The sequence below is a fragment of the Neofelis nebulosa genome, chromosome 3, assembly GCF_028018385.1.
Source record: "Neofelis nebulosa isolate mNeoNeb1 chromosome 3, mNeoNeb1.pri, whole genome shotgun sequence".
In the NCBI taxonomy this organism is placed as follows: Eukaryota; Metazoa; Chordata; class Mammalia; order Carnivora; family Felidae; genus Neofelis; species Neofelis nebulosa.
The window spans coordinates 98475779-98500839 of NC_080784.1; the positions used below are offsets into that span (position 1 = coordinate 98475779).

The 25061-nt window shown below is 35.9% G+C and overlaps 1 protein-coding gene across 3 annotated transcripts in view; it reads right to left on the reverse strand.

Moving 5' to 3' along the window:
• The window catches only part of INTU (inturned planar cell polarity protein), a 95794-nt gene that overhangs the window by 15655 nt on the left and 55078 nt on the right, over positions 1–25061 (reverse strand). For 2 of the 3 annotated variants that reach the window (XM_058721429.1, XM_058721427.1), the window contains exons 7-14: positions 19286–19363; positions 12065–12269; positions 10308–10361; positions 9583–9645; positions 8553–8774; positions 7452–7937; positions 5509–5606; positions 1071–1260 (exon numbers count right to left, since the gene is read on the reverse strand). In XM_058721429.1, the coding sequence (XP_058577412.1) occupies positions 1071–1260; positions 5509–5606; positions 7452–7937; positions 8553–8774; positions 9583–9645; positions 10308–10361; positions 12065–12269; positions 19286–19363 (1396 nt within the window). The remainder of the gene's footprint in view (positions 1–1070; positions 1261–5508; positions 5607–7451; positions 7938–8552; positions 8775–9582; positions 9646–10307; positions 10362–12064; positions 12270–19285; positions 19364–25061) is intronic. The other variant, XM_058721428.1, reaches the window with a different exon arrangement.

The following is a 25061-nucleotide window of genomic DNA, read 5'->3' on the forward strand; positions in this document are numbered from 1 at the left end:
CATGAGTATTACATGAATAAATTAATGAGACATTCCTTTATAGAATCAATCAGTTATGTTACAAGGAAAGTGGGATCGTAAGACCACAAAGCACACAGAGATATATGGTCAGACATAACATTTTGCTGAATACTAATTTCTGATAGCTCAAAGAAGAAATCCTATCAGACACAGAATTTATTGCTGAACAAGTTCTAAGACATAATTCAGCCCACTTACTTTACAGTAAGGAAATAGGAAGAGTTGAGGCTCAGTCCAGGATTCCTTATTCCCAGTCCAATGTTCTACTTTAAACCCAAGTTCTTCACAAACTTAGCATTCTTAACACACATATTGCTATATACATTACTAGCATCTTCAGAGAGGGTTTTGTGGTTTTTTATTTTTTAATTTTTTTTGGCTGTATGATATTTGACCACTGACAAGTGAATTTCTGTATGTTTATCCTTTTCCAGAAATCAACACATACTTTTCCCTGCCATTAAGATAATCTAATTGATTTTTTAATTATATACAACATTACTACTTTCCAGAGGTATAATATTAAATGAAACTTCATCCTGGATTAAAAAGCAAGCAAGCAAGCAAGAAATGAAACAAGTGGCTGAAACATTTACAACAGTCTTGTGTCTACTGCTATATTTTACCCTATTATATTACAAAATACCTTATATTACTGATGGAATACTTAAAGAATTATCAGAGTTACCAATGGGTAGATACTACTGCGCAAGTAATGGTTGACTCACAAATGTCAAATATGGAGGCTAATTTACATTACAAACTACCATATTCTACTTTGCTGTAGAAGAACACAGGTCCACCATTTTCTGAAATAGTAATCCAGGACATCAAACTCAGTATTATGAAACAAAGCTTTGAAGTTAAATATGGTGAGTATAATCTTGGGCACTCAAGTTAGATTGGGTGCTCTAGTTAGATTGGGTGATTGTTACAAATTTTTTAAATAAAAACTGTAATTATTGGGCATACAGATTAAAGACCTTTTAGAGATAATATTTAGAGATCTGGGAACAAAACAGAAAAGTATACTTATGGCAGTATCCTACCTCTTCTACCAATGTCTGTTGGAAAATTGCACGAATGGAGAGACAACACTGATGGAAATTCTTTATTAGTTGAGGGTGGATAGAGCCACTTAGCTGTGCCACTTCTTCATGGGTAGGAGTAATAAAGATCCCTTGCACAGTTTCTAAGGCAACATAGTGGAAAAGTGTGTTCTCAGGACCAGATGTCAATCTTGAAAAGAACAAAAGAAAGAAAAAAATATTTAAGTAAGCTTAAAAATGTTCCTTCATTTTGAATGTTTATAGACTCCTAAGTTTTTATCTACAATATAATATTAGGAGTGTAATTAGGACAGGGAAACTAGTACAAATATTTAATTCCCATTTCCTCCTTAACTAAAGTACAGCTAGGGTTATTATCAATTCGTTAATGCAGGCAAATACTACATGGTATGTGAGGATAAACATCAATTGCAAACCACTTAATTATTCCTTTGCTAAACAACCCAAATTGGCTAAACCCTTCTTTTTCCATGGTTGGTAATAAATAACTCAGCCCCTGTCTGGCCCAGATACCTACAAGTCATAAATAAGGTATCAGTCCAGAGTGGACCACATACAAGAACACCTTCCAACAAAATGAACACATTTAAGTTTGTAGCATAACAGTCAGACTGATGATCCTGAAGAAAAATAAAATTATTATTAGTGACTGCAAAACTGGGTTAATAATCTAGAATACTATGACAATTACTGGTAGTATTCTACTATTCATCATCACCGTCTTCCTTCCCTTACATGTTCTCTTACTATTTTCATTTCTCCATTCTTTCTTCCCCTATTTAGGTCTCAGACAACTCAGTAGAATCTATAAATATTTATTTCTACCAGTGGTAAGAAGAGCTAAAGAATAACAATGATAGCAACAACAAAATACTAATAGTATCACAAACTGAATGCCCTCTCTGTGCCTGGGGTGGGAGGGGGGCTTTAAAATACCTTAGTCTTAATTCTCACAATGATCTTGTGAGATATTAAATATTATTACTCCCCTCATTTTAACCACGAGGAAATCAGTGTTCAGAGATCTCAGATTAACTTGCCTGAGGTCACACAGCTAAGTGGCTGAGCTAAGCTAACTCTGAAGCTTACTCCACTATCCCTTACTTTTTCCTTTCTACTGATGACTTCTGACGGGCAATCTTTAAACATATGGACAGCAATTCTCCATTTGCATTTCAAACACTCAAGCTGCCCCCATTCTAATTCTGATGTCTATTTTTAAAACATTCTCTCAGTTGATTTTTTTTCCAGCCATAAGCACAGAGGCAGAGAAAAGGCATGTAACATCTCTTAGCCTGGATACTGCCTTTGATCATCCATGCTAGTTAAAATCCTGTTAAACTCTTAATTAGGAGGCATGATCAGAATAATTTCTCCTTCTTATTAGTGATTTATGGCTTTGGTTCTTTTTTCAGACCAGGGATAGACCGGAAAGGAGATCATCTGCAAATTTTTCTCATACTTTTCTAGAAGGTGGCTGGCTCATTAACAACTCAACTGGTGGCTGATCTTTTTCAATTAGTAACTCAAATAATCAAGAAGAGAGGAATTTTGATTATTCAAAAAGGAAAATAAATTAAAACATACATTTTATTTTAGAGGTCTTCAAAATTAAGAAAAGGTACAGAACAGAAACAATTCTTTAAAAAGAGAAATTAATAAGATTCCTTTTTAGGGAGGTTTAGAATTAACATTTTTGTTGTATTTTTTGACTTTCTTTCTCTCTCAAAAAAAAAAAAAATCCACAACACAGTGAGGAAATTTAGCTCTTGAAAATCATAAACTCATTCAGAGTATATTAACTCAGTGGATACACTGCAAGTTTAAAAATCATCAAACAATTGCCCAATGGGAAGACAAAATATTTGTGAAAGCATAGATTAAGTCATTTATTATTGAGAAAGGTCACTCCTGCAGCAGAAAATGGATTCATGGTAGGCTGGGAGTTGGGAGACTGTTGCAGTAAAACAGGTAAAACAATGGGAGCCTGATCTACAGTAGGAACAATAGGGGTTGAATGGATTAAATAATTATTAGAATGTAGAGTATAGGACTTGGTTATTAAATGAACTGTTTTGTGTATATTATTTTTAATATGTTATATATTTTTATTTTACAAAAATGTACACACAGAAATTAGGACAATCTACACTGGCTTATTTCATACTTTTAAAATTAACTACATAGTATGAACATTTTTCATGTCAATAAAGAAAATAAATATGCATCTGTAGCATCTTTAAAAAAATTTTTTTTAATGTTTCATTTTATTATTATTATTATTTTTTTAATATTTATTTATTTTTGAGAGACAGAGTGAGACAAAGTGAGACTGGGGGAGGGGCAGAGAGAGAGGGAGACACAGGATTGGAAACAGGCTCCAGGCTCTGAGCTATCAGCACAGAGCCTGACGCGGGGCTTGAACCCACAGACTGTGAGATCATGACCTGAGCCGAAGTCGGACGCTCAACTGACTGAGCCACCCAGGCGCCCCTCATTTTTTTATTTTGAGAGAGAGAGAGAGAGCACGAGTGGGAGAGGAGCAAGGGGAGAGGGAGAGAGAGAATCCCAAGCAGACTCCATGCTCAGCACAGAGCCCCAGGCAGGGCTCGATCTCATGACCCGGAGATCATGACCTAAGCCAATATCAAGAGTCTGACGCTTAACCAACTGAGCCACCCAGGCACCTCTGTAGGATCTTTTTAAATAGACAGCCTATGATTTACATTGTATATGAATTTATGTTCAAGCCTGAACTTGTAAAACATTTTCTTTTACTAGAGATAAGGTAAAAATAACACACACATTTAAAAAGTAAGATATGGGGGTAATAAAATTTCAGAGTGGTAGTTGTTAAATAGAAGACGAGGGTTTGGGAAAGTATTTCAAAGCTCTACAAAAGGTTTGATTTAGATTTGTTTAAAAAACATTTTTAGCTATTAAAAAACTAACCATAGTTTTTGAAGGCATTAAATTTAACACATTAGATTCCCATTACATTATTTTATGCAGACAAGTTACCTTGTTTTTGACAACTCTGTGACATATATATTTGAACTTATTATAAAATGTTTTGGGGTGCCTGGGTGGTTCAGTTGATTAAGCGTCCAACTCTTGATTTCGGCTCAGGTCATTATCTCATGGTTTGTGAGTTTGAGCCCTACGTCCAGCTCTATGTTGACTGTGTAGAGCCTGCTTGGGATTCTCTTTCTCCCCCTCTCTTTCTGTCTCTCCCTCTCTCTCTCTCTCTCAAAGATAAATCAATAAACATAAAAAATAAACATTAACAAAAAAATAAACATTCATAATCTTTAAAAAGATGTTTCATGATTAAGAAAGTAATAGTGCTGAACTTTTTTTGTGTGATTTATGTGTCTGCTTATTCAAATAGAAGTGTGCAATGGAGTTTGTTATACTAACTGATCCCACACATGACATCATAATTAAACATCAGGCAAAGCTCAGACAGCTCGTCACCACATAATAGTTGCACAAGAAGTGAATACGTAACATTTTACATTTTAATAATTACAGAGTTTAATAATTATAGACATTTTATGTTTTAATAATTATACACATGCTCTTCTCACTCTGTTCCTTTTACTTCAGAATTCCTACTTAATGTAAGTTTGAGGTTTCATTTCTTTCCTAAAATGGGTGTTATAGGCTCAGTTCCTACCCCCAGACTTCTGAGTCCGGGAGATGCAGCAAGGAAGTTTACTAGGGAGAACTCTGGGGAACAACACTTGTGGGAGGAAGTCCCACAAGTGTGGGAGGAAGCAGGATTGAGCAGAGGGAAAAGCTGAACCACACTGCGGTTGAAACAAAATCTCAGCAGATACCACTTGGAACTATGAGATTGGATGGCCTTTTAGAGTTGTCTCGAATTTAGGCCAAGTCTTTGTTTTCAACTTACCTATTAGTCCTTAGATGTGGGCTATTTCTAAGGAGAAATTGTCATCTTGGCTGAGTCAATAAACTTCCAAGCAGAACAAGAGACTCAGCTGTGAATAGTTAGCAGCCATTATCCCTAAACACTGGAAGGAGTACCCTGGGCTATGGAATATCTGTGCAGCAGACTGCAGCATCCACCAAAGTCTAAAAACAGTAAATACTATAATAAAAAAATTAGACATACAAAAGGGAGGTTACCTGTGGAAAAGAGATAAGAGGGGACTTTCACATTTTGAAACATCACTCTGTTTTTTTATCTCTTATAATAGGAGTATGGGTTCCCTATTGTATAATGAAAAACATTAGTGAATTAGCATAGACATTACCTTTAATATGTAAGATATATCACAATTACATTTTTTAGTTAAATCTCTATATGTTATGGATTTGTACTTTCTTACTGTAAAGTTTGCTCGAAGACACAATGTTTAAAAAAAAAAAAGAATACAAGGATGCTTCTTACTTCATTGTGTTATATATTTCCAGTTCTTTATCTGAAAAGTCCTTTTTCAAGTTCCCCAAATGAAATGGATTTGGAAGAGCAGACTTCCGTTTAGTGACCTGAAAAATGCAGTTAAGTAGATCAGTTTGCATCTAAGAATGGAATCAAACAGCAGAAATAGTGTAAAAACTGAAAACTTTCTAAGAGAACTATTTAGTATTTTGCAATGTTTCCTTTAAATATGTTTGAGGCTAACTTATACCTCCTGGCTTATTCTTCGCTAACAGTGACCTAGGGCCACGTCACAGAAGGATGTCATAGTTCTTCCTGAAAATCTACCAGAGCCACTATCAAGTTTTGTTACACTTTTTTTTTCATTTTTTTTCCTTTTCTTTATCTTAGAGAGAGAGAAAGAGAGTGTGAGAGGGGAAGAGGGGCAGAGGGAGAAAGAAAATCTCAAGTAGGCTCCATCCATGTTCAGTACAGAGCCCAATGTGGGGCTTGATTCCACAACCCTGGGGTCATGACTTGTGCCAAAACCAATCAAATGAGCTGCCCATGTGCCCCAAGTTTTGTTATATTTTATGTGTAAATGTGCTTGTCTCCCTCTCTAGACTTTGCACTCCTCAAAGGCAGGGGCTATGTCTTACCCATCTTTGTATTTCTTCTGTATAGCATGGCCCTTGGCACATAATAGGTGTTCAATCAAATTTGTTGAATGGCTCGATTATAGAGATTATTTAATTTCTCTTCAGAGTTATTCATGGCTTCTTAAGCCTACTACTTCTTAAACTATGTTTCCTACCAATTTCACCAACTGGGATAATGAATATATAGTACGAATGCGGGTATTTTCTAAATATATCCACTTCAGACTCCAAGACTGCTGTATTGTTTGGAATTAGAAGATGGAAGCTATGGCTATTTATGCCATGACACTCAGAATCTCATATTTTATTGGTGCCCCTTCTCAGATTCTACCTTCTTCATGTCTTGTCTGACATCACTTCCAACAATCCAAATGACAAGCAAGTTTCAAAAGTGTTCTGAAAGTAGAGCATCACTAGAATAGTAGAAGACCTCCCGGGGTGACTACTTTGATGATCATTTGGATACATTATTGCATCCAAAAACATGGAAAAAGGATAAAAATAAACAATCTGAAAAATGAACATTCTCTTTGTTTTATAATCACATTTTAAATTATTGACAATGGAGACCAGCCTTTATAGATTCAGATAAAAACAAAATAAAACAAAAAAAACCCTATAAAAACCTATAGAATAACACGTATACACACATATATTTACATAAATATATTTTTTTAAGTTTCTGATTCTCTGTTTCTGCTGAATATTTTATTGCTTATTTACTTAAATCAGGCATCTAAAATCCCACACAACTAGGATGTTCTCTGTTAACCTTGTGAATACAGAAGAAAGATGAACAGGGAAAGCAGGAAGGATTAAAGAATTTTCCTACTTGTAAGTAGTGTCAAGCAGTTGTCCTGGATGCTACTATTTTATTACTTGATATTTCTTTCTCTTTTTGGTTCTTTCTTTCTTTCTTTTTTTTTAATTTTTTTATTAAAAAATTTTTTTTTAATGTTTTATTTATTTTTGAGACAGGGAGAGACAAAGCATGAACAGGGGAGGGTCAGAGAGAGGGAGACACAGAATCTGAAACAGGCTCCAGGCTCTGAGCTGTCAGCACAGAGCCCGACGCGGGGCTCGAACCCACGGACCGCAAGATCATGACCTGAGCCGAAGTCGGCTGCTTAACCGACTGAGCCACCCAGGCGCCCCTCTCTTTTTTGGTTCTAAATCACTGGTTTGCTAACAATAACCAAAACAACCACTAGATCAAATGAAGAATGATTTGCCATTAAAAATTTTCTTGCAATTATAAAATAAGAACTGGAAAGACAGTAGCTCCCAAATGTACACACTCAAATGAACACACACCTTAAGCAAGGCCCCACTTTCTTCTGAACCATCAGAGCCCTGAGGTTCTCTTTGTTGTTTCCGTACTGTATCTGGTGTAGAGTGGGGACTCAGGTGAATACCTTCTCCACCTTCACAACCATTGTCAGATCCTCCACCGCTTTGGGAAGGACTGGGCTTACGTGTCTTTAAGGAATAGTCACCAAAAAGAATTCTTCTGCATGTTGGAGAGGTTGCTACTTTGGAAGTACCTGGAAGCTTACTGAGGATAGGTGAGGTTGTCAAACTATCTAATTTTTCATGTGATCCAGTAAGGAACCAGTCAGCACAAGACAAACAGGGGCTTGGAGAAGATGTTAGCCGTTCATTTATGCGACAATCTATTCCTTCCAGCTGGTGAAGAGTTGTTTTGACCTGATCCACATATATACAGTCTGGTCCAGGATTCCCAATAGCTTTGGATGCACAGCCTCCAGCTTCTAATAGTACACATAACATATAATGCTTCTATAAGACAAAAATATTAATAGAGATTTAGCTACATGAAAATGTTTATATGTAGTGTGTATGCATAAATTCATAAGTATGAAAAACATGGTATAATCATATGATTATTAAAAACTGCCTCAGTTTCTTAGTTATTCTCAATGCTTCCTGATCATCCTTGAAAACAAATCTCATATTGCCTTCTCTTGGTATACCATCAAAGACTACTTTCTGGTACATGGAATTCCCTAAGGTAGCTTTCAAAGAGCCACAGTGATTAGAAGTCCTTTTATCTACAATCACATGTTTTTTCTGATTCTATATTCTTTTCATGTCTCTCTTTCCCAAGACAAACCAGAGGATAAAATCACTACAGAAATGAGAACAAAAGATCTTAAGAACCTGATAAAATCTTATTCTGGGCTTCATTAATATTTCTTCACGAGTATTAAATGGATGTAAAAGAAAAGAAATAAGGGACATATAACATTTTCTTGAATACTGGTATCTGGCACGCTCATAATTTTAAACTGTCATATTTGTTTGTGTATTTTAAGATAATAAATGGCCAAAAAAAAAAAAAAAAAAAAAAAAAGCCACCCCAAAACGCACACACAGAAACCAAAGTAAACTTACCAAGCCAACGATTAGCAAAAAATATCTTCCTTCAGGTTCCTGAAAGACTTCAGTGTTTGAGTCTGTAGAAGGTTGGAGGTGATGTTGAGGAAACACTTCTCTCCATATAACCAACTGACCAATTCTTTGTTTTGCTGCTAACGGCAGTAGGCAATAGTGGCGACAGTATACGGCAATATCAATAAGGTCATCCTTAGGCAAATGACTGCAGATCAAATAACCCTTGAATTTAACCGCAAAGAACAGAAGTCAACTATGTCATAATATATTTCTAAGAGTTTTACAGGTACTTCAGTTAGCTTAAAATATTCCAGTTTCAAATAGAATAAAGACATAGCAAAAATAAATGTTCTTTTCCTGAGGTCAATTACAGATCAAATATTTATGATAAGTCAAGTCTACCACAGACTTTAGCACAAAGCAAGATGGCCTGAGTAGTATAAACCTGACTATTTGGCAAAGTTAGAAAAGAACTGAATTTTGAGCATGGAAAGTGGAGAAGAGAAGTTACAGTGAGGACAGACTTACTTTTCACTGTGTACCATTCTGTACTGTCTGATTCTTTTTTAGATATGTTTTAAATCATGTTTAAAAATCTTCTTGAAGTGCCAAAACACTTAAATTCATTTGATGCTTAATGTGCTTTGCATGGAAGTCAATGAAATGTTAGAAGATTTACTAAAAAGATACATGGTTATGTCTGAGGATAAGAAAAAAAGTGCACTGCTGCAAAAAGAAACCGAGAGAGTATTGCTCTTCTCTCCTACGCACTTGGTTCCTCCATTACTGTTTCTGCTTATACATCTGCAAATGCAATGTATGTAATGAATGTAATAATACCAAAAATATTTATTGTATTTGTAAATCTGTAGGTACTGGGTTTTTTTTTAAGACCTTAATTTTATGGTAACTACATTCAAAGGAAAAGAGATAAATGTATTTTTCATGTTTGTAGAAGTTTGAGAAAATTTACTTTAGGTCTCTTCATATGGCAGTTGGACATTTATAAAAATTTCAGCCTTCAACTTACCTTGTAAAATAGAGAAGATCCTAAAATTGTATACAGCCGCCTCATGTCATAGTAGTCCTCAGACTGGGGGAGCAAAACCACAGTGGATTTATATTCTTTGTTTTTCATGATTAAAAAAATCCTAGTAAAGCTATAATAATTAAAAATGGCAATTATATTCTTTAGTAACTGAACTTTTCATAGTGCCTTCTTTAGAAATGAACATACTAGGGTATTAGGGTGAAAAATAATGTGCATATATTTTTGGCTGAAAGCAATCTTATTTTTTATTCTTATAAGATACTGTTGATTAGAGACATTTAAGAACAGAACATAAGAGAGGTGCCTGGGTGGCTCAGTAGATTAAGCATTCAGCTCTTGATTTCAGCTCAGGTCATGATCTCATGGTCCATGGATTCGAGCCCCGTGTCAGGCTCTGTGCTGACAGCTCGGAGCCTGAAGCCTACTTCGGATTCTGTGTCTCCCTCTCTCTCTGCCCCTCCCCTGCTCTCTCTCAAAAATAAATAAACATCAAAATAAATAAATAAATAAATACATACATAAAAATTAAATAAATAAGAAGTCTTTTTTAAGGCAAGGAAAATAAATTTTGTTCATGTCAAAATAGAGATCCAATGCTACGTATTTCAAGATTATTACATGCCCACTTGAAAAATATTTAGAATAATGGCTGATTTACAATATATGAAATCAACATTAAGCCTAAAATCCACTAGCTTTCTTACCAGTTCAGCAAAATCTGCAGACTCTAAGTCACTCAATGCTGTGTCTAGTTCCATCTATGTGGGAAAAAAACAAAAAACAAAAAACAAAAAACCACAACCATTTAACTCGGTTATTGTTTAGTAATGGCCTCATAAAAGTGCTTAATAATTACTTGAAGAGTTGAATAAGTATCTTTCTCCTTTGTGATATTTAAGAAATGTCCGAAAATAGAACATGTTGTTTTAAGCTTTGCAATTACATGGAAAAAAATTATTTAACATATTGTCATTTTTCAATTAAATCCCAATTATTACAAAATGAACTTCACTCTGTATTCAATGCAAAATAACTTATGAGGTTAAAAAATTGCTTTCTAGTTTTGAATTAGGAAATTTTTGAACCTATCAAAATTCTTACAGGAAAATAACCCATCTTAATGTACCCAATCTATTTTGAGGTTTTTTTTTTCCCCCTCTATTGCTGTATATTTCTCAACAGTTAGATCCCTGGAAAATAAACATTCTTCCCTGTCTCTTTCCTATGTTCTATATAAAAGGACTTTTAATCTTTATTTATGGATTAAAACATGAAGAAAAGTGTTCCCCTGGAACCTGGCACAGTTTAGCTTCCCTACAGGGTTATTAGAAAAATCTTACTTAGGATTTAGCTTTTGTTTCTATGGAAATTGCCCGAACTCTTTCATGTGTTTGTTCTTCCATGAAACATTCAAAATTTAAAAACAGAATAAATTTAATCTGTAGTTTAATCTGTAATACATATATATAAATTGAAAACTATTGGCAGTTAAAGCTTGTAGCATAAATGCAATTTGTGGAAAAGAATCCTTTTTTTTCCTTTTCCTTTTCTTTTTAAAGGCCAAGGCACTCTCTGCAGGACTATTTCACAAACTGTGTCTTACTGAGATGACAAAAGCTTTGGAAACATTAGTCATGCCTTTCAATACTTTTCACACTCTATGACTTATTACTCATTTGTGACCTGCATTTTTCTGTATCTAGCAAATATTTCATGTACTCCTTTTTGTGGCTTTGATGCTCTTGTAAAAAATAATAGACAACAAGAAAAGTACCCACTTGTTAATTCTGATCTCACAAATATTAATGCTTACAGGCTGCTATTCCTGCTACTGAACTCTGTAGGCTAACGTACAAGGTTACAATAATTGTTTCTTCACATTCCTTAAGAGAACAAAGTATCTACTCTCTTAATTATTCCAGTGTACCTTAAGAAAAATGACATTAAAAAAAAACATCTGGGGCGCCTGGGTGGCTCAGTCGGTTGAGCATCTGACTTCAGCTCAGGTCATGATCTCGCAGTTCATGAGTTTGAGGCCCACGTTGGGCTCTGTGCTGACAGCTCAGAGCCTGGAGCCTGTTTCAGATTCTGTGTCTCCCTCTCTCTGCCCCTTCCCCGCTCATGCTCTGTCTCTGTCTCTCAAAAATGAATAAAGGTTAAAAAAAATTTTTTTTTTAAAAGAACATCTGATAAACAAAAGCAAGTCACACCATATAATTATGATTTCTGAGAAGTATTACAAATTTAGAAAATGCTTAAATGTTACAGTAAGATGAGAGAGCTAATTTCTGTTTAGAAAGAAATATTTGTTTAAGTTCACTGTACTGGATCACCTACTTCATCAATCAATGGCTTCAACTCTTACCCACAATCCTGAAAATACAAAAAGGCTAAAAAAGAGAGAAGGTAAAAAATTACAAGGCAACTGGTTCTGATTTTTATTTACGACACCCAGGATTACCTTGATTTCCTGTGGAAGTGTGAGCCACCGAACTCCGGGGAGACTGTCTAAAAGCACTGCACTGGAAGCATCATATCGTTGTGCGTTCAAACTGGCACTGGAATGTAGTTTAGTAGGCTGAAGTGCTCTTTGAAAGAACAAGATGAAAAAATGATCCAGACGAGGAACATTCTCAACCTGGCAAAAGGCACTGAAGAAACAACAGCTGTAAGTCAGAAAAACATATGGAAATAGTGGTCATCTTTTGTATGTCTCTAGGAGAGTGGATCTTTCCCAAATACATAGGCTCTCTTCCTTCTTCCTCTCCCTTATGAAGAATTACTGCTAGGGGCGCCTGGGTGGCTCAGTCGGTTAAGCATCTGACTTCAGCTCAGGTCACGATCTTGCGGTCCATGAGTTCGAGCCCCGCGTCGGGCTCTGGACTGATGGCTCAGAGCCTGGAGCCTGCTTCCGATTCTGTGTCTCCCTCTCTCTCTGCCCCTCCCCGTTCATGCTCTGTCTTTCTCTGTCTCAAAAATAAATAAAAACGTTAAAAAAAACTAAAAAAAAAAGAATTACTGCTATAATGTTATTGCACCGAAAACCTACTTTCAAATGCACTGAGTAGATGGTATTATGGAAGAACCACAGGGCTAACACAAGCGGTATATCTACAACAAAATGGACTGAAGTAACCTTTTTGTAAAAAAATGTAAGTTGCTTTTACCTTATCTCTTAACCATTTAACCTCTCAATATCTTTCAGGCAAGATGGAATAATAAAGAAATTTTGAGCTTTGTAATAGAACATATTTGTCTTTGAATCTTATCATTGCTTTTACCAGGTAGTTATCTCAGGAAAAGTTCTTTGAACTTTTGTTTCCAACTCTAAAAATGGGGATAATACAATCTGACTTGCATGCAAAGTACTTAGTACTTTATTTATTTATTTATTATACTTATTACTTACTGAACACAGTAAGCACATAATTAGCCTAAGTTATTTTTCCCTTCTTCACTAATGTAGGCAACACTACTGAAGAACCGAAAAAGAGATAGAGAGAGAGACACACACACTAAACACTTGACTTTAGTTATGTAAAAATAATAGAGCATTGCCTGCAACTATTCATTGGAATAGCCTGCTTGATAACACAATAGCTAGTATATGTACCATTAGTACATCAGAATAATATTCATGGATTTATTCAACAAATTGCTTGAGTGCCAACTATGTTCTAGGCACTATTCTCATTGCTGGAGGTACCGCAGTAAAAATATCAAGACAAAAGACAAGGTCTCTGCTTCTGTGGAGCTCATGTTCTAATGGAGAAAGACAACTAATGAACAAAGAGTAAAAACACGAACTTGTACAAAGAGATATACAGAGAACAAGATCATGTGAATGGGTGATGTAACTGGTTGGTTATTTTAGATCAAAAGTTGGGGAAGAGTCTTTGAGAATGGACATTTAGCTGAGATCCCAATGTCAAGAAGACCTAGGAAGAGAAAAGAGCGCAAAAGCCCTAGTGTGGAACAAGTGTGGCCAGGGTGTCCACAGACCAGCCAGAGAGGAAATGTGGTTTGAAATCTGAAATCAGAAAGATATGTAGGGCTAGATTATAATGTAAAAAGACTGCTTTAACCACATTTGGAATTTTTTTTTTAATAAACATAGTTTATTGTCAAACTGGTTTCCATACAACACCTAGTACTCATCCCAACAGGTGCCCTCCTAAATGCCCATCACCCAGTTTCCCCTCTCCCCCACTCCTCATCAACCCTCAGTTCGTTCTCAGTATTTAAGAGTCTCTTATGGTTTGCCTTCTTCCCTCTCTGTAACTCCCCTCCCCCCTTCCTCTCCCCCCTGGTCTTCTGTTAAGTTTCTCAGGATCCACATATGAGTAAAAACATATGGCATCTGTCTTTCTCTGCCTGACTTATTTCACTTAGCATAATACTTTCCAGTTCCATCCACATCGCTACAAATGGTCAGATTTCATTCTTTCTCATTGTCAAGTAGTATTCCATTGTATATATAAACCACAACTTTTTTATCAATTCGTCAGCTGATGGACATTTAGGCTCTTTCCATAATTTGGCTATTGCTGAAAGTGCTGCTATAAACATTGGGGTACAAGTGCCCCTATGCATCAGCACTCCTGTATCCCTTGGGTAAATTCCTAGCAGTGCTACTGCTGGGTCATAGGGGAGGTCTATTTTTAATTTTTTGAGGAACCTCCACACTCTTTTCCAGAGCGGCTACACCAGTTTGCATTCCCACCAACAGTGCAAGAGGGTTCTCGTTTCTCCACATCCTCTCCAGCATCCATAGTCTCCTGATTTGTTCATTTTAGCCACTCTGACCAGAGTGAGGTGGTATCTCAGTGTGGTTTTGATTTATATTTCCCTGATAAGGAGTGATGTTGAGCATCTTTTCATGTCCTGTTGGTCCTCTGGATGTCTTCTTTAGAAAAGTGTCTATTCGTGTTTTCTGCCCATTTCTTCACTGGATTATTTGTTTTTTGGGTGTGGAGTTTGGAGAGTTCTTTATAGATTTTGGATACTAGCCCTTTGTCTGATATGTCATTTGCAAATATCTTTTCCCATTCCATTAGTTGCCTTTTACTTTTGTTGATTGTTTCCTTTGCTGTGCAGAAGCTTGTTACCTTGACGAGGTCCCAATAGTTCATTTTTGCGTTTAATTCCCTTGCCTTTGGAGATGTGTTGAGTAAGAAATTGCTGCGGCTGAGGTCAGAGAGGTTTTTTCCTGCTTTCTCCTCTAGAGTTTTGATGGTTTCCTGTCTCACATCCAGGTCCTTCATCCATTTTGACTTTATTTTTGTGAATGGTGTAAGAAAGTGGTCTAGTTTCATTCTTCTGCATGTTGATGTCCAGTTCTCCCAGCACCATTTGTTAAAGAGACTGTCTTTTTTCCATTGGATATTCTTTCCTGCTTTGTCAAAGATGAGTTGGCCCTACATTTGTGGGTCCAATTCTGGAGTCTCTATTCTATTCCATTGGTCTATGCGTCTGTTTTTGTGCCAATACCATACTGTCTTGATGATTACAGCTTTGTAGTAAAGGCTAAAGTCTGGGATGGTGATGCCTCCTGCTTTGGTTTTCTTCTTCAATATTACTTTGGCTATTTGGCGTCTTTTGTGGTTCCATACAAATTTTAGGATTGCTTGTTTCTAGCTTCGAGAAGAATGCTGGTGCAATTTTGATGGGGATTACATTGAATGTGTAGATTGCTTTGGGTAGTATTGACGTTTAAAAAAAAATTTTTTTTTAATTCACATCCAAATTAGTTAGCATATGGTGCAACAATGATTTCAGGAGTAGATTCCTTAGTGCCCCTTACCCATTTAGCCATCCCCCCTCCCACAACACTCCAGTAACCCTCAGTTTGTTCTCCATATTTATGAGTCTCTTTTGTTTTGTCCCCCTCCCTATTATTATAATTTTTATATTATTTTTGTTTCCCTTCCCTTATGTTCATCTGTTTTGTCTCTTAAAGTCCTCATATGAGTGAAGTCCTATGATTTTTGTCTTTCTCTGACTAATTTCACTTAGCATAATGCCCTCCAGTTCCATCTACGTAGTTGCAAATGGCAAGGGTTCATTCTTTTTCATTGCCAAGTAATACTCCATTGTATAGATATACCACCTCTTCTTTATCCATTCATCCATCGATGGACATTTGGGCTCTTTCCATACTTTGGCTATTGTTGATAGTGTAGTATTGACATTTTAACAATATTTATTCTTCCAACCCATGAGCATGGAATGTTTTTCCATTTCTTTGTATCTTCTTCAATTTCCTTCATATGTTTTCTATAGTTTTCAGCATACAGATCTTTTACATCTTTGGTTAGGTTTATTCCTAGGTATTTTATGATTCTTGGTGCAATTGTGAATGGGATCAGCTTCTTTGTTTGTCTTTCTGTTGCTTCATTATTGGTGTATAAAAATACAACTGATTTTGTACATTAATTTAGTATCCTACAACTTTGCTGAATTCATGTATCAGTTCTAGCAGACTTCTGGTGGAGTCTATCAGGTTTTCCATGTATAGTATCATGTCATCTGCAAAAAGTGAAAGGCTTGACTTCATATTTGTCAATTATGATGCCTTTCATTTCCTTTTGTTGTCTGATGGCTGATGCTAGAACTTCCAACACTATGTTAAACAACAGCAGTGAGAGTGGACATCCTGTTGTGTTCCTGACCTCAGGGGGAAAGCTCTCAGTTTTTCCCCACTGAGGATGATATTAGCTGTGGACTTTTCATAAATGGCTTTTATGATGTTTAAGTATGTTCCTTCTATCCCGACTTTCTCGAGGGTCTTTATTAAGAAAGAATGCTGAATTTTTCAAATGTTTTTCTGCATTGATTGACAGGATCACATGGCTCTTATCTTTTCTTTTATTAATGTGATGTATCAAACTGATTGATTTGCGAATATTGACCCAGCCCTGCAGCCCAGGAACGAATCCCACTTGATCATGGTGAATAATTCTTTTTATATGCTGTTGAATTCGATTTGCTAGTATCTTGTTGAGAATTTTTACATCCATTTGCATCAGGAATATTGGCCTGTAGTTCCAAAACTCAAACGGGAGGTACTTCCAAAACTCAAGTACTTCCAAAACTCAAATGGTAAGAAACAAAATTTTAACAGACCCATAACTAGTGAAGAAATTGAATCAGTTATCAAAAATCTCCCAACAAATAAGAGTCCAGGACCAGATGGCTTCCCTGGGGAATTCTATCAGACATTTAAAGCAGAGATAATACCTATCCTTCTCAAGTTGCTCCAAAAAATAGAAAGGGAAGGAAAACTTCCTGACTTATTCTATGAAGCCAGCATTACTTTGATTCCCAAACCAGACAGAGACCAAGCAAAAAAAGAGAACTACAGGCCAATATCCCTGGAAATTTATTAAAGTGGCAAGAATGGAGATTGTTACAGCAGTGAGAGATGGTGGTGGCTGTACAAGGTGATAGTGAGGATGGAGAGAAATGAATGGATTTGAGATATGTTTTGGAGACAGACTGTTTAGAGTCTGCTGATAGTTTTGCTAGGAATAGTGGAGGAAATCTATCTTTAATATGATCACAATACTAAACTTTTTTTTTTTTTTTTTTTTTGGAGAGAGAGCATGAGTAGGGGAGGGGTAAAGGGAGAGGAAAAGAGAGAATCTTAAGCAGGCTCCACACCCAGCACGGAGTCCAATGCAGGGCTTGATCTCATGACCATGAGATCATGACCCAAGCAGAAATCAAGAGTCAGAGATTTAACCCACTGAGCCACAAAGATGCCCCTAAACTTGTTAATACAAAATCACTTTTCTGTGGCTCACAGGAACTAAACAGCTCACAACTTAAAAAAATTAACTCTTTGGACTTCTTAATCTTTTCATAATTTTTCATAATGGGCCTTTAATATCTTTCATAATTAGAAAAAACCTTATTAAAAATTACTACAAAATGACTATTAACAACATCTTGGATCCATACTGCTTCTTGGTCGTAAGAACTCAATGGATCTTCACATTCATTATCTTAGTTTGCCTTTCCAATTCTCACTAGAACAAGAAGAAACTAAAACTCGCTGCCAATTTGGTGATACTTCCAAGTAAAAGAAAGCTAAATTTCAAAATGAAATTCACAGAAATGAAGAGTCTCTCTGTTCATAACTGCGTCCATTTGGAATTTGCAGAACAACCCCAAATGATTGTCTTAAGTTATGGAATTCATCTCAGGAATTTAATCTTTAATTATCTCTGTTTTTATGAAAACATAAAGCTTCAGTTAAGGTAAAACATGGCAAGGTTTGCTCACCCAGTGTAAATTTAAGGAAGTAGTTTACAACCATATCTTACTGTTCATTGGTTAAAAGTTTCCTTATTAGTAAAAGTTAAAAACAATGTTGGTGGCTGCCTGGCCTTTTGTAGTTCACATATTTGGAAAAGGCTCACCAGTAATTAGGTTTGAGAGGGATGTGTCTTCTAAGAGGCTTGTTGAAGAGAATTCTGTACACTACACAGTCCCAATGTCACAGAAAGTTATTTCAGGCTGCTTTGAGAACAGTGGTAACAAAGATCCATAAGAGATAAACAGGGAGCCAATACCACTGTGGTTTGGAAAGACATATAAACTGTTTTGGATCTTTATACTTATATACTCTTAAGGCTTTGAAAGCAAAGGTATCATTTTAGCTCTCTGAAGTACTGGAACTTAGAAAAAATCCCACAAACAGAAAAATCTTTTTTTCATCCATAATTTCATGTGTTCAAATCCTGAAGTTACCTCAAATTGCCTCCTTTAGATCAAGAAAGATGCATCATATTTTACTGTAATGTTAAAAAAACAAGAAGCAGGAAAATAGGCATAACATGAGCCCACACATATTTTAAAAGGGAATATATATACTGTATTCATATTGTATAGGAAACATATGACACACATGAAACTAAATATCTTTACTGTGTCATTTATATATTTTAATAGTGCTTTTTTTTTTAATTTAAAAATTGGTTTAAGAAAGAAGAATCACATTTTAGGACAGTGCATTTGACACTGGTCTTATAATGAGAGAACAACACAACTTAAAATCTTCTTACTCCTTTTTGTATTTGTTTTGAAGAAATGCCCTTATATTTGCTTCTATAGAAATATATCAAGTCAGAATATAATTATGGTTTTATCATTATTTTACTTTATTTTGCTAAACTAACATGAGACCAAAAATGAAAAAGCAATGAACAGATCAAGTGAAAAAGTGCCTAGAACTGTAAAATGAAGCCAGTAATAAAAGATGAGAAAATCAGAGAAAGAAAGAAAAAAACAAAACAAAACAAATAACTTGCCAAACAAGGAAAAGTATTAAATGCAAAAGGTGATTTGGAATCATGTGCTTAAAACTTGAGGTTCATTTTTTTAGGAGCACTGGTATCTTTATTATTTTTAGTATTATTTTTTGTTAAGTTATTTTAATTCCAGTATAGTTAACACTCTTTTATATTAATTTCAGATACGCAATATAGTGATACGACACTTCCCTACATCACCCAGTGCTTATCACAGCAAGTGCACTCCTTAATCCCAGTCATCTATTTTACCCATCCTCCCACCTCCCTTCCCTCTGATAACCATCAGTTTGTTCTCTGTGGTTAAAAGTTTTTGTTTTTTTTTTAAAACAAACAAACAAAAAACTTGAGATTCAATTCATACTTACCTATCTAAAGAACCATACATAAATGTTAAGGTTTGGGCAACATCTTTTATCATACTCCTTAGCTGAGGGAGAGGAACTCTAAAAAGAAGAAAAATACATTTGTTCATTTATAACATAACCAAGTGATACATATCTAAAAGAAGCAGAACATCGTTCCATTTTATATGTAAGGAATGTGAAAAGTCTGTGTGTCAACTGCGAGTATGGCTGTGTAAAATGGTTCACTGAATTAGCAACTGAAGACTCTGATATCTAGACTTGGAGTTCTAGCATGGGTCAAGTAAGGACTTTTATATCACTACCTACGTGGAAATTATTTATACCTCCTTAGGGTTCGGTTTCCTCATGTATAAAATGGGGGAATAATCACTAAGCCCTTCTCAGGTTCATTTTGAGGATTAAATTAATGCATATAAAGTAGTGCAGTATCTGAGCTCAGAAAAAAATGCTAAATTCTTGACACTTTCCAGTATTACCCAGATTTCAACCGAACCTCCAACTTCTGTGACAAAAGACACCCCTAAACAAATGGGAGAAGGGAAAGAAAGTAGAGGAAAGAAATGGAATTAACTGTTTTCTTGGTAGCCTGATAAAAATTCTACAAAGTAGGTCTGATTATTGCTATTATGGCAATGGGTAAACTGAGGTCCAAGAAGTTAAGTAACTTGTACAAGGACTTAAAGGGAGTAGAACCTGCCTGTGGACATCCATCTTCTTAGCTCTAAAGTTACTCTCTCTACAACCTCACAATGACTTCCTGGTTGGGTCCCCACTATTCACTGCAGTCATCACAGGAAGATGATCTCCCCTCTGAAAACACATGTTCCTGGATTATACACCTGACCTGATCTTCTGTGGGGTGGCACTTTTCTCATTTTGCTCATAAAAGGCATAGTGGCAAAGAAGGAAATGCATAGACTGGCATTTAAGACAAATGAGAGAAAAATCCCAGGCCTGCCACTTCCATTACAAACCACATGCACAGTGTTAGAGATACAAAGACCTATTAATTGACACTGAGGAGGTGCTTGTGCATGATCTCTCATACTCTATTTCTCAGTTTGAACAAAGTAGAATAATAATTCCTATCTTTCATGGCTATGTGAAACAAGATGGGATGAGGAAAAGAATCTGGTACAGAGTAGAATAAAGGGGATCTTCAAATTCATTCTAATTTATCAAACCAAGTTCCCCAGGATAGGAATGACTAATATTTAGGGTAGACACTTTCTATCCCCATCACCCAGAAATAAAGACTGGGAAATTGGCTAGAGCATCCCCTATGCAGCACAACCTTAATTCAGAGCTCAGCTCAGCTGGGACAGCCTTTTTTTTTTTTTTTTTTTGGCTTCAGGGTAAAACCTTGCCTGGAAACTGTCTCTATCTGCATAATTAATTTGGCTGATAGCATCAGAATGTGGCTGAGCAGCCTCTGCTCAGTTCCTTAGCAGGGCCTTCCTTTTCCCTGTGTCTGTCTACACTACCTTCAGCTTACCATTGTATTTTCTGTTTTCTTTCTTTTGCTGTTTGGGCCACTATAAAAGTCTAAGCATAATTATTTTATCCTAAAGTAATTTATAATGAGTGTCCTCCAATTCTTGTAAACCCATACTTTCAAAACAACTCAGCTTTTTCATAATCTGGCCCATTGACATAAGGCAGTATTCTAGCAGGGTTCATCATAGTCTCTTTTGAGTCAGAAAAATACAAATTAGCTGGTTAAGGGAATCACCATGTAGTATATGTCACAGCACCATTATCCTTCAAGTTAAACATTTTGAAACACACAGGAAATACATGGAGACAAATGAAAATGAAAACACAATGGTCGAAATCTTGGGGATGCAGCAAAGGCTGTTCTAGGAGGGAAATTTATAGCAATACAGGCCTACTTTGATAACTAAAAAAGTATCAAATAAACAACCTAACCTTACATCCTAAAGGAACTAGAAAAAGAAGAACAAAGCCCGAAGTCAATAGAAGGAAAAAAAATAAAGATTAGAACAGAAATAAATGAAATTAAAAAAATTTTTGAACCACACATTCATGACAGATCATATAACCTTTTGTCCAAAATTAGACATCTTTAAAGCACAATCATTTGGATAATTTTTCACTATAGTCTCCTTTGGAGTTCCTGTTTGTGGTATGAAAACATGTCAACAGATTGTTCGCTACTCTTCCTCTCTAGAGGTAGAGCTTAATTGCCCTTCCCTTGAGTGTGGGCTGGACTTAGCAACTTACTCCTAACAAATAGTATATAGTGGAAATGACTGCATCATTTATAAGACTAAGTCAGCTTCCCCTCTTTCTCTGTTTTGGAGAAATCTATTTCTCCATAACTTGCTTTGAGGGAAGCCAGCTGACATGTGAGGACATTCCAACAGCTCTACAGGAGAGACCCATTTGGCAAGGAACTAAGGCCTCTCAACAATGGCTATGTGTGTAAGCCATCTTGGAAGCAGATGCTCTAGCTTCAGTTAAGCCTTCAAAAAACTGTATCCCTGGACAACATTTTGACTGCAACCTCAAGACAGATCCTGAGTCAGAACTACCCAGCTAAGTTGTTCATGAATTCCTGACTCACAAAGACACCTATGAGATAATAAATGTCTGCTGTTTTAAGTCCCTAAATTTTGGTGTAATTTGTTACCTAGGAATAGATAACAAATACACTGTTACATAATGAAAGAAATCTTGTTAACAAAATCATCAATAATAGAAAATAGTCATATTCATGTCTAGAGTAGCTGTATAATGCATTTTTTTGAGGTCTACTTTTTTTCTTCCTTGGGAAGCATAAGGCAACACCAAAAGAAAAGTTATCTAAACTGGTATTCTCTAACGTTGTGTCAGTCACATAATATAGTATTTATTTTGATATTTGATCACTATTTGGTAGATAATATATGATAGTTCTATGCACCAAAAGGTTAAAACTAAAATGTGTTAATAGTTTAATAGAAGTTGTCAAATTTTTTTTTTTTTTAAAGCAGGGAAGAATCTAAATTACAAGTTTTAAAAAATCATTGAACAGGGACATAAGACTAGTCTAACAATAATTAAAAACTTCTCCTTGGGGGCAGTTCTCCATATTCCTACCCCATTCCCCCCCCCCCCCAGCTTTTAATGTCTTATGACATTAGGGAAGCAATGTAGTTTCAGAAATAATTCAGAAAGACTCTCCTTCAACTTCCAATTCTGCTTCTTGTTAGTTTTGTGATCTTTAGCAAGTTATTTAATCTTCTCTTAGTTTTACTTTCCTCATTTATAAGATGGGGCCAGAGATCATGATGTACATCTGGAGCTGATTTTGAAGATTAAATGAGATGAATGAATGTAAAATACCTAACGTAGTCCCTGGGTTCACATTCTACTCATAAACATCAATCCAGCTCTTATCTCCAACTATAAAAATAATATATACATTAAAATTAAAAGTTAAGAAGGTGAAAATAATAATATAAAACATACCATTAGAGAAGTCACTTTAAAGTTAAATATTCATTACAGTTGACCTTTGAACAATGCAGGGGTTAGGAGTCCCTACACCCCAGGCAACTGAAAATCCAAGTATAAATTTTAACTTCCCCAAAACTTAAATAATAATAGTCTACTGTTGACTGGAAGCCTTATGATAACAGTTAATTAACACATATCTTGTATGTATTATATACTGTATTCTTACAATAAAGCAAGCTAGAGGAAAGAAAATGTTATTAAGAAAATCATAAGAAGAGAAATTGATGCCATAAGTTTGTATCATCTGTTTACAAGATGAATCATCTGTCAGTACCTACATCAATACTGTCTTATACGATACAAAACACTGTAGATTTACACATATTACTAACACTAGACACCCAAAATGAAAAGATGTTAAAAAGAAATTCATATTTATTTACAGACAACTTATGTGTTGATAATGAAGAAAGAGCAATATGATTTCTTTATGGTAGCCTAGTATAATTGATAGTATTACTTCATGGTAGCCTAGACTACAGACTAGAGAGTAAATATTTAAAATTTTTTAGGGCACACTGTATTATATTCATAACACAACTGGAAACACTGCTGCAAAAAAGCAAAAAGCAAAGTTATAAGGCAGTAAGAAAACTAACACATTATTAATTTTATATTAAATATCAATCATCTTATGCCTCTATAAGGATAGACTATTCCCTTCCACAGAAATCTTGCATGTGATGTTCTACAAGATGAATACTTATACAACGATGATGATGACACAGTTCTTGCTGTACAATTATTAGATTTTCGCAAATATTGATTTGCACGAAGACACACAAATGTACAACAGATAAGTTTATTAACTGTATGGCATAATGATTTTCTACTATTCATTAAGTGGAAGTGGATCATCATAAAGATCTTCATCCTCCTCATCTCCATATTGAGTAGGCGGAGAAAGTATTCATATTGAGTAGAGGAGGAAGAGGAGGGGTTGGTCTTGCTGTCTCAGGAGTGGCATAAGCAGATGTGGAGGTGCAAGGGGAGGCAGGACAGGCAGGCACACTTGGTGTAACTTTACAGAAATATATCGTAATTTCTTTCTGACTTTTCTGCTTTTTCGTTTCTCTAAAAATATTCCTATATGTTATCAAAATTTCTTCCACCATTTGCTTTATTATTAGTGCCCATATCATAGAAGGGTTTGTGTTGTAAAAGAGGTCAAAAGCAGTCCTGAATAATTAGAACGTTACGGCCGGATTGTCTAGTGTCAATTTGTTTGCTGGCACTGGATGTGGCCATGTGTGGAGATGGCACATCTCCATTAAGTCATCTTCTGTTCATTCCTCAGGTGTGGTGTCTATTAGCTCTTGAAATTTTGTAAGAGCTTTATATTGAAACCCTTCACTCCCTGCCCTGCCACCTTTTTGCCAGATCCACAATCTCTTTCATGATTTCCCTAATTGGCTCTGTCATAAATCTTGTGACGTCATGCACAACATCTGGACACAATTTTCTCCAGCAAGAATTTATTGTTTCAGGATTGATGACTTTTGTGGCTTTTTCTATAACAACAATGGCATCTTCAGTGGTGTAGTCCTTCCAGACTTTCATGATGTTCTATTGGGGTCCCCCTCCATGGCATTGACAATCCTTTCCATAGAGTACCATGTGTAATGATGTCTAAAGGCCCTTGTGACCCCTTGATCTAGAGGTTAAATTGGAGATGTTTTGTTTGGGGGCAAGTAGACTGACATCTTTGGTACTGAACTCATGGGGTTCTGGGTGGCCAGGGGCATTGTCCAATATCAAAAGAACTTTCAAAGGCAGTCCCTTACTGGTGAAGTACTTCCTGACTTCAGGGACAAAGCATCAACAGAACCAGTCCAGAAAAAGGATTCTCATTGCCCAGGCCTTCTTGTTGTACAACCAAAAGACTGGCAACTGGTGTTTATCTTTTCCCTTCAAGGTTTGGGGCTTAGCAGCTTTATACATAAGGGCAGTCCTAATCATAAATCTGACTGTGTCTTCACAAAACAGAGTTAGCCTATTCCTTCCCACCTTAAATTCTGGTGCTCACTTTTCTTCTTAACTAATGTCCTATGCAACATTTTTCTTTCTCCCAGAATAGGGCACTTTTGTCTGTATTAAAAATCTTGAGGCGCACCTGGATGGCTCAGTTGGTTGAGTGTCTGACTTCAGCTCAGGTCATGATCTTGGGGTTCATGAGTTCAAGCCCCACATTGGGCTTGCTGACGTCATTGCAGGACCCGCTTCGGATCCTCTGTCCCCCTCTCTCTGCCCCTCT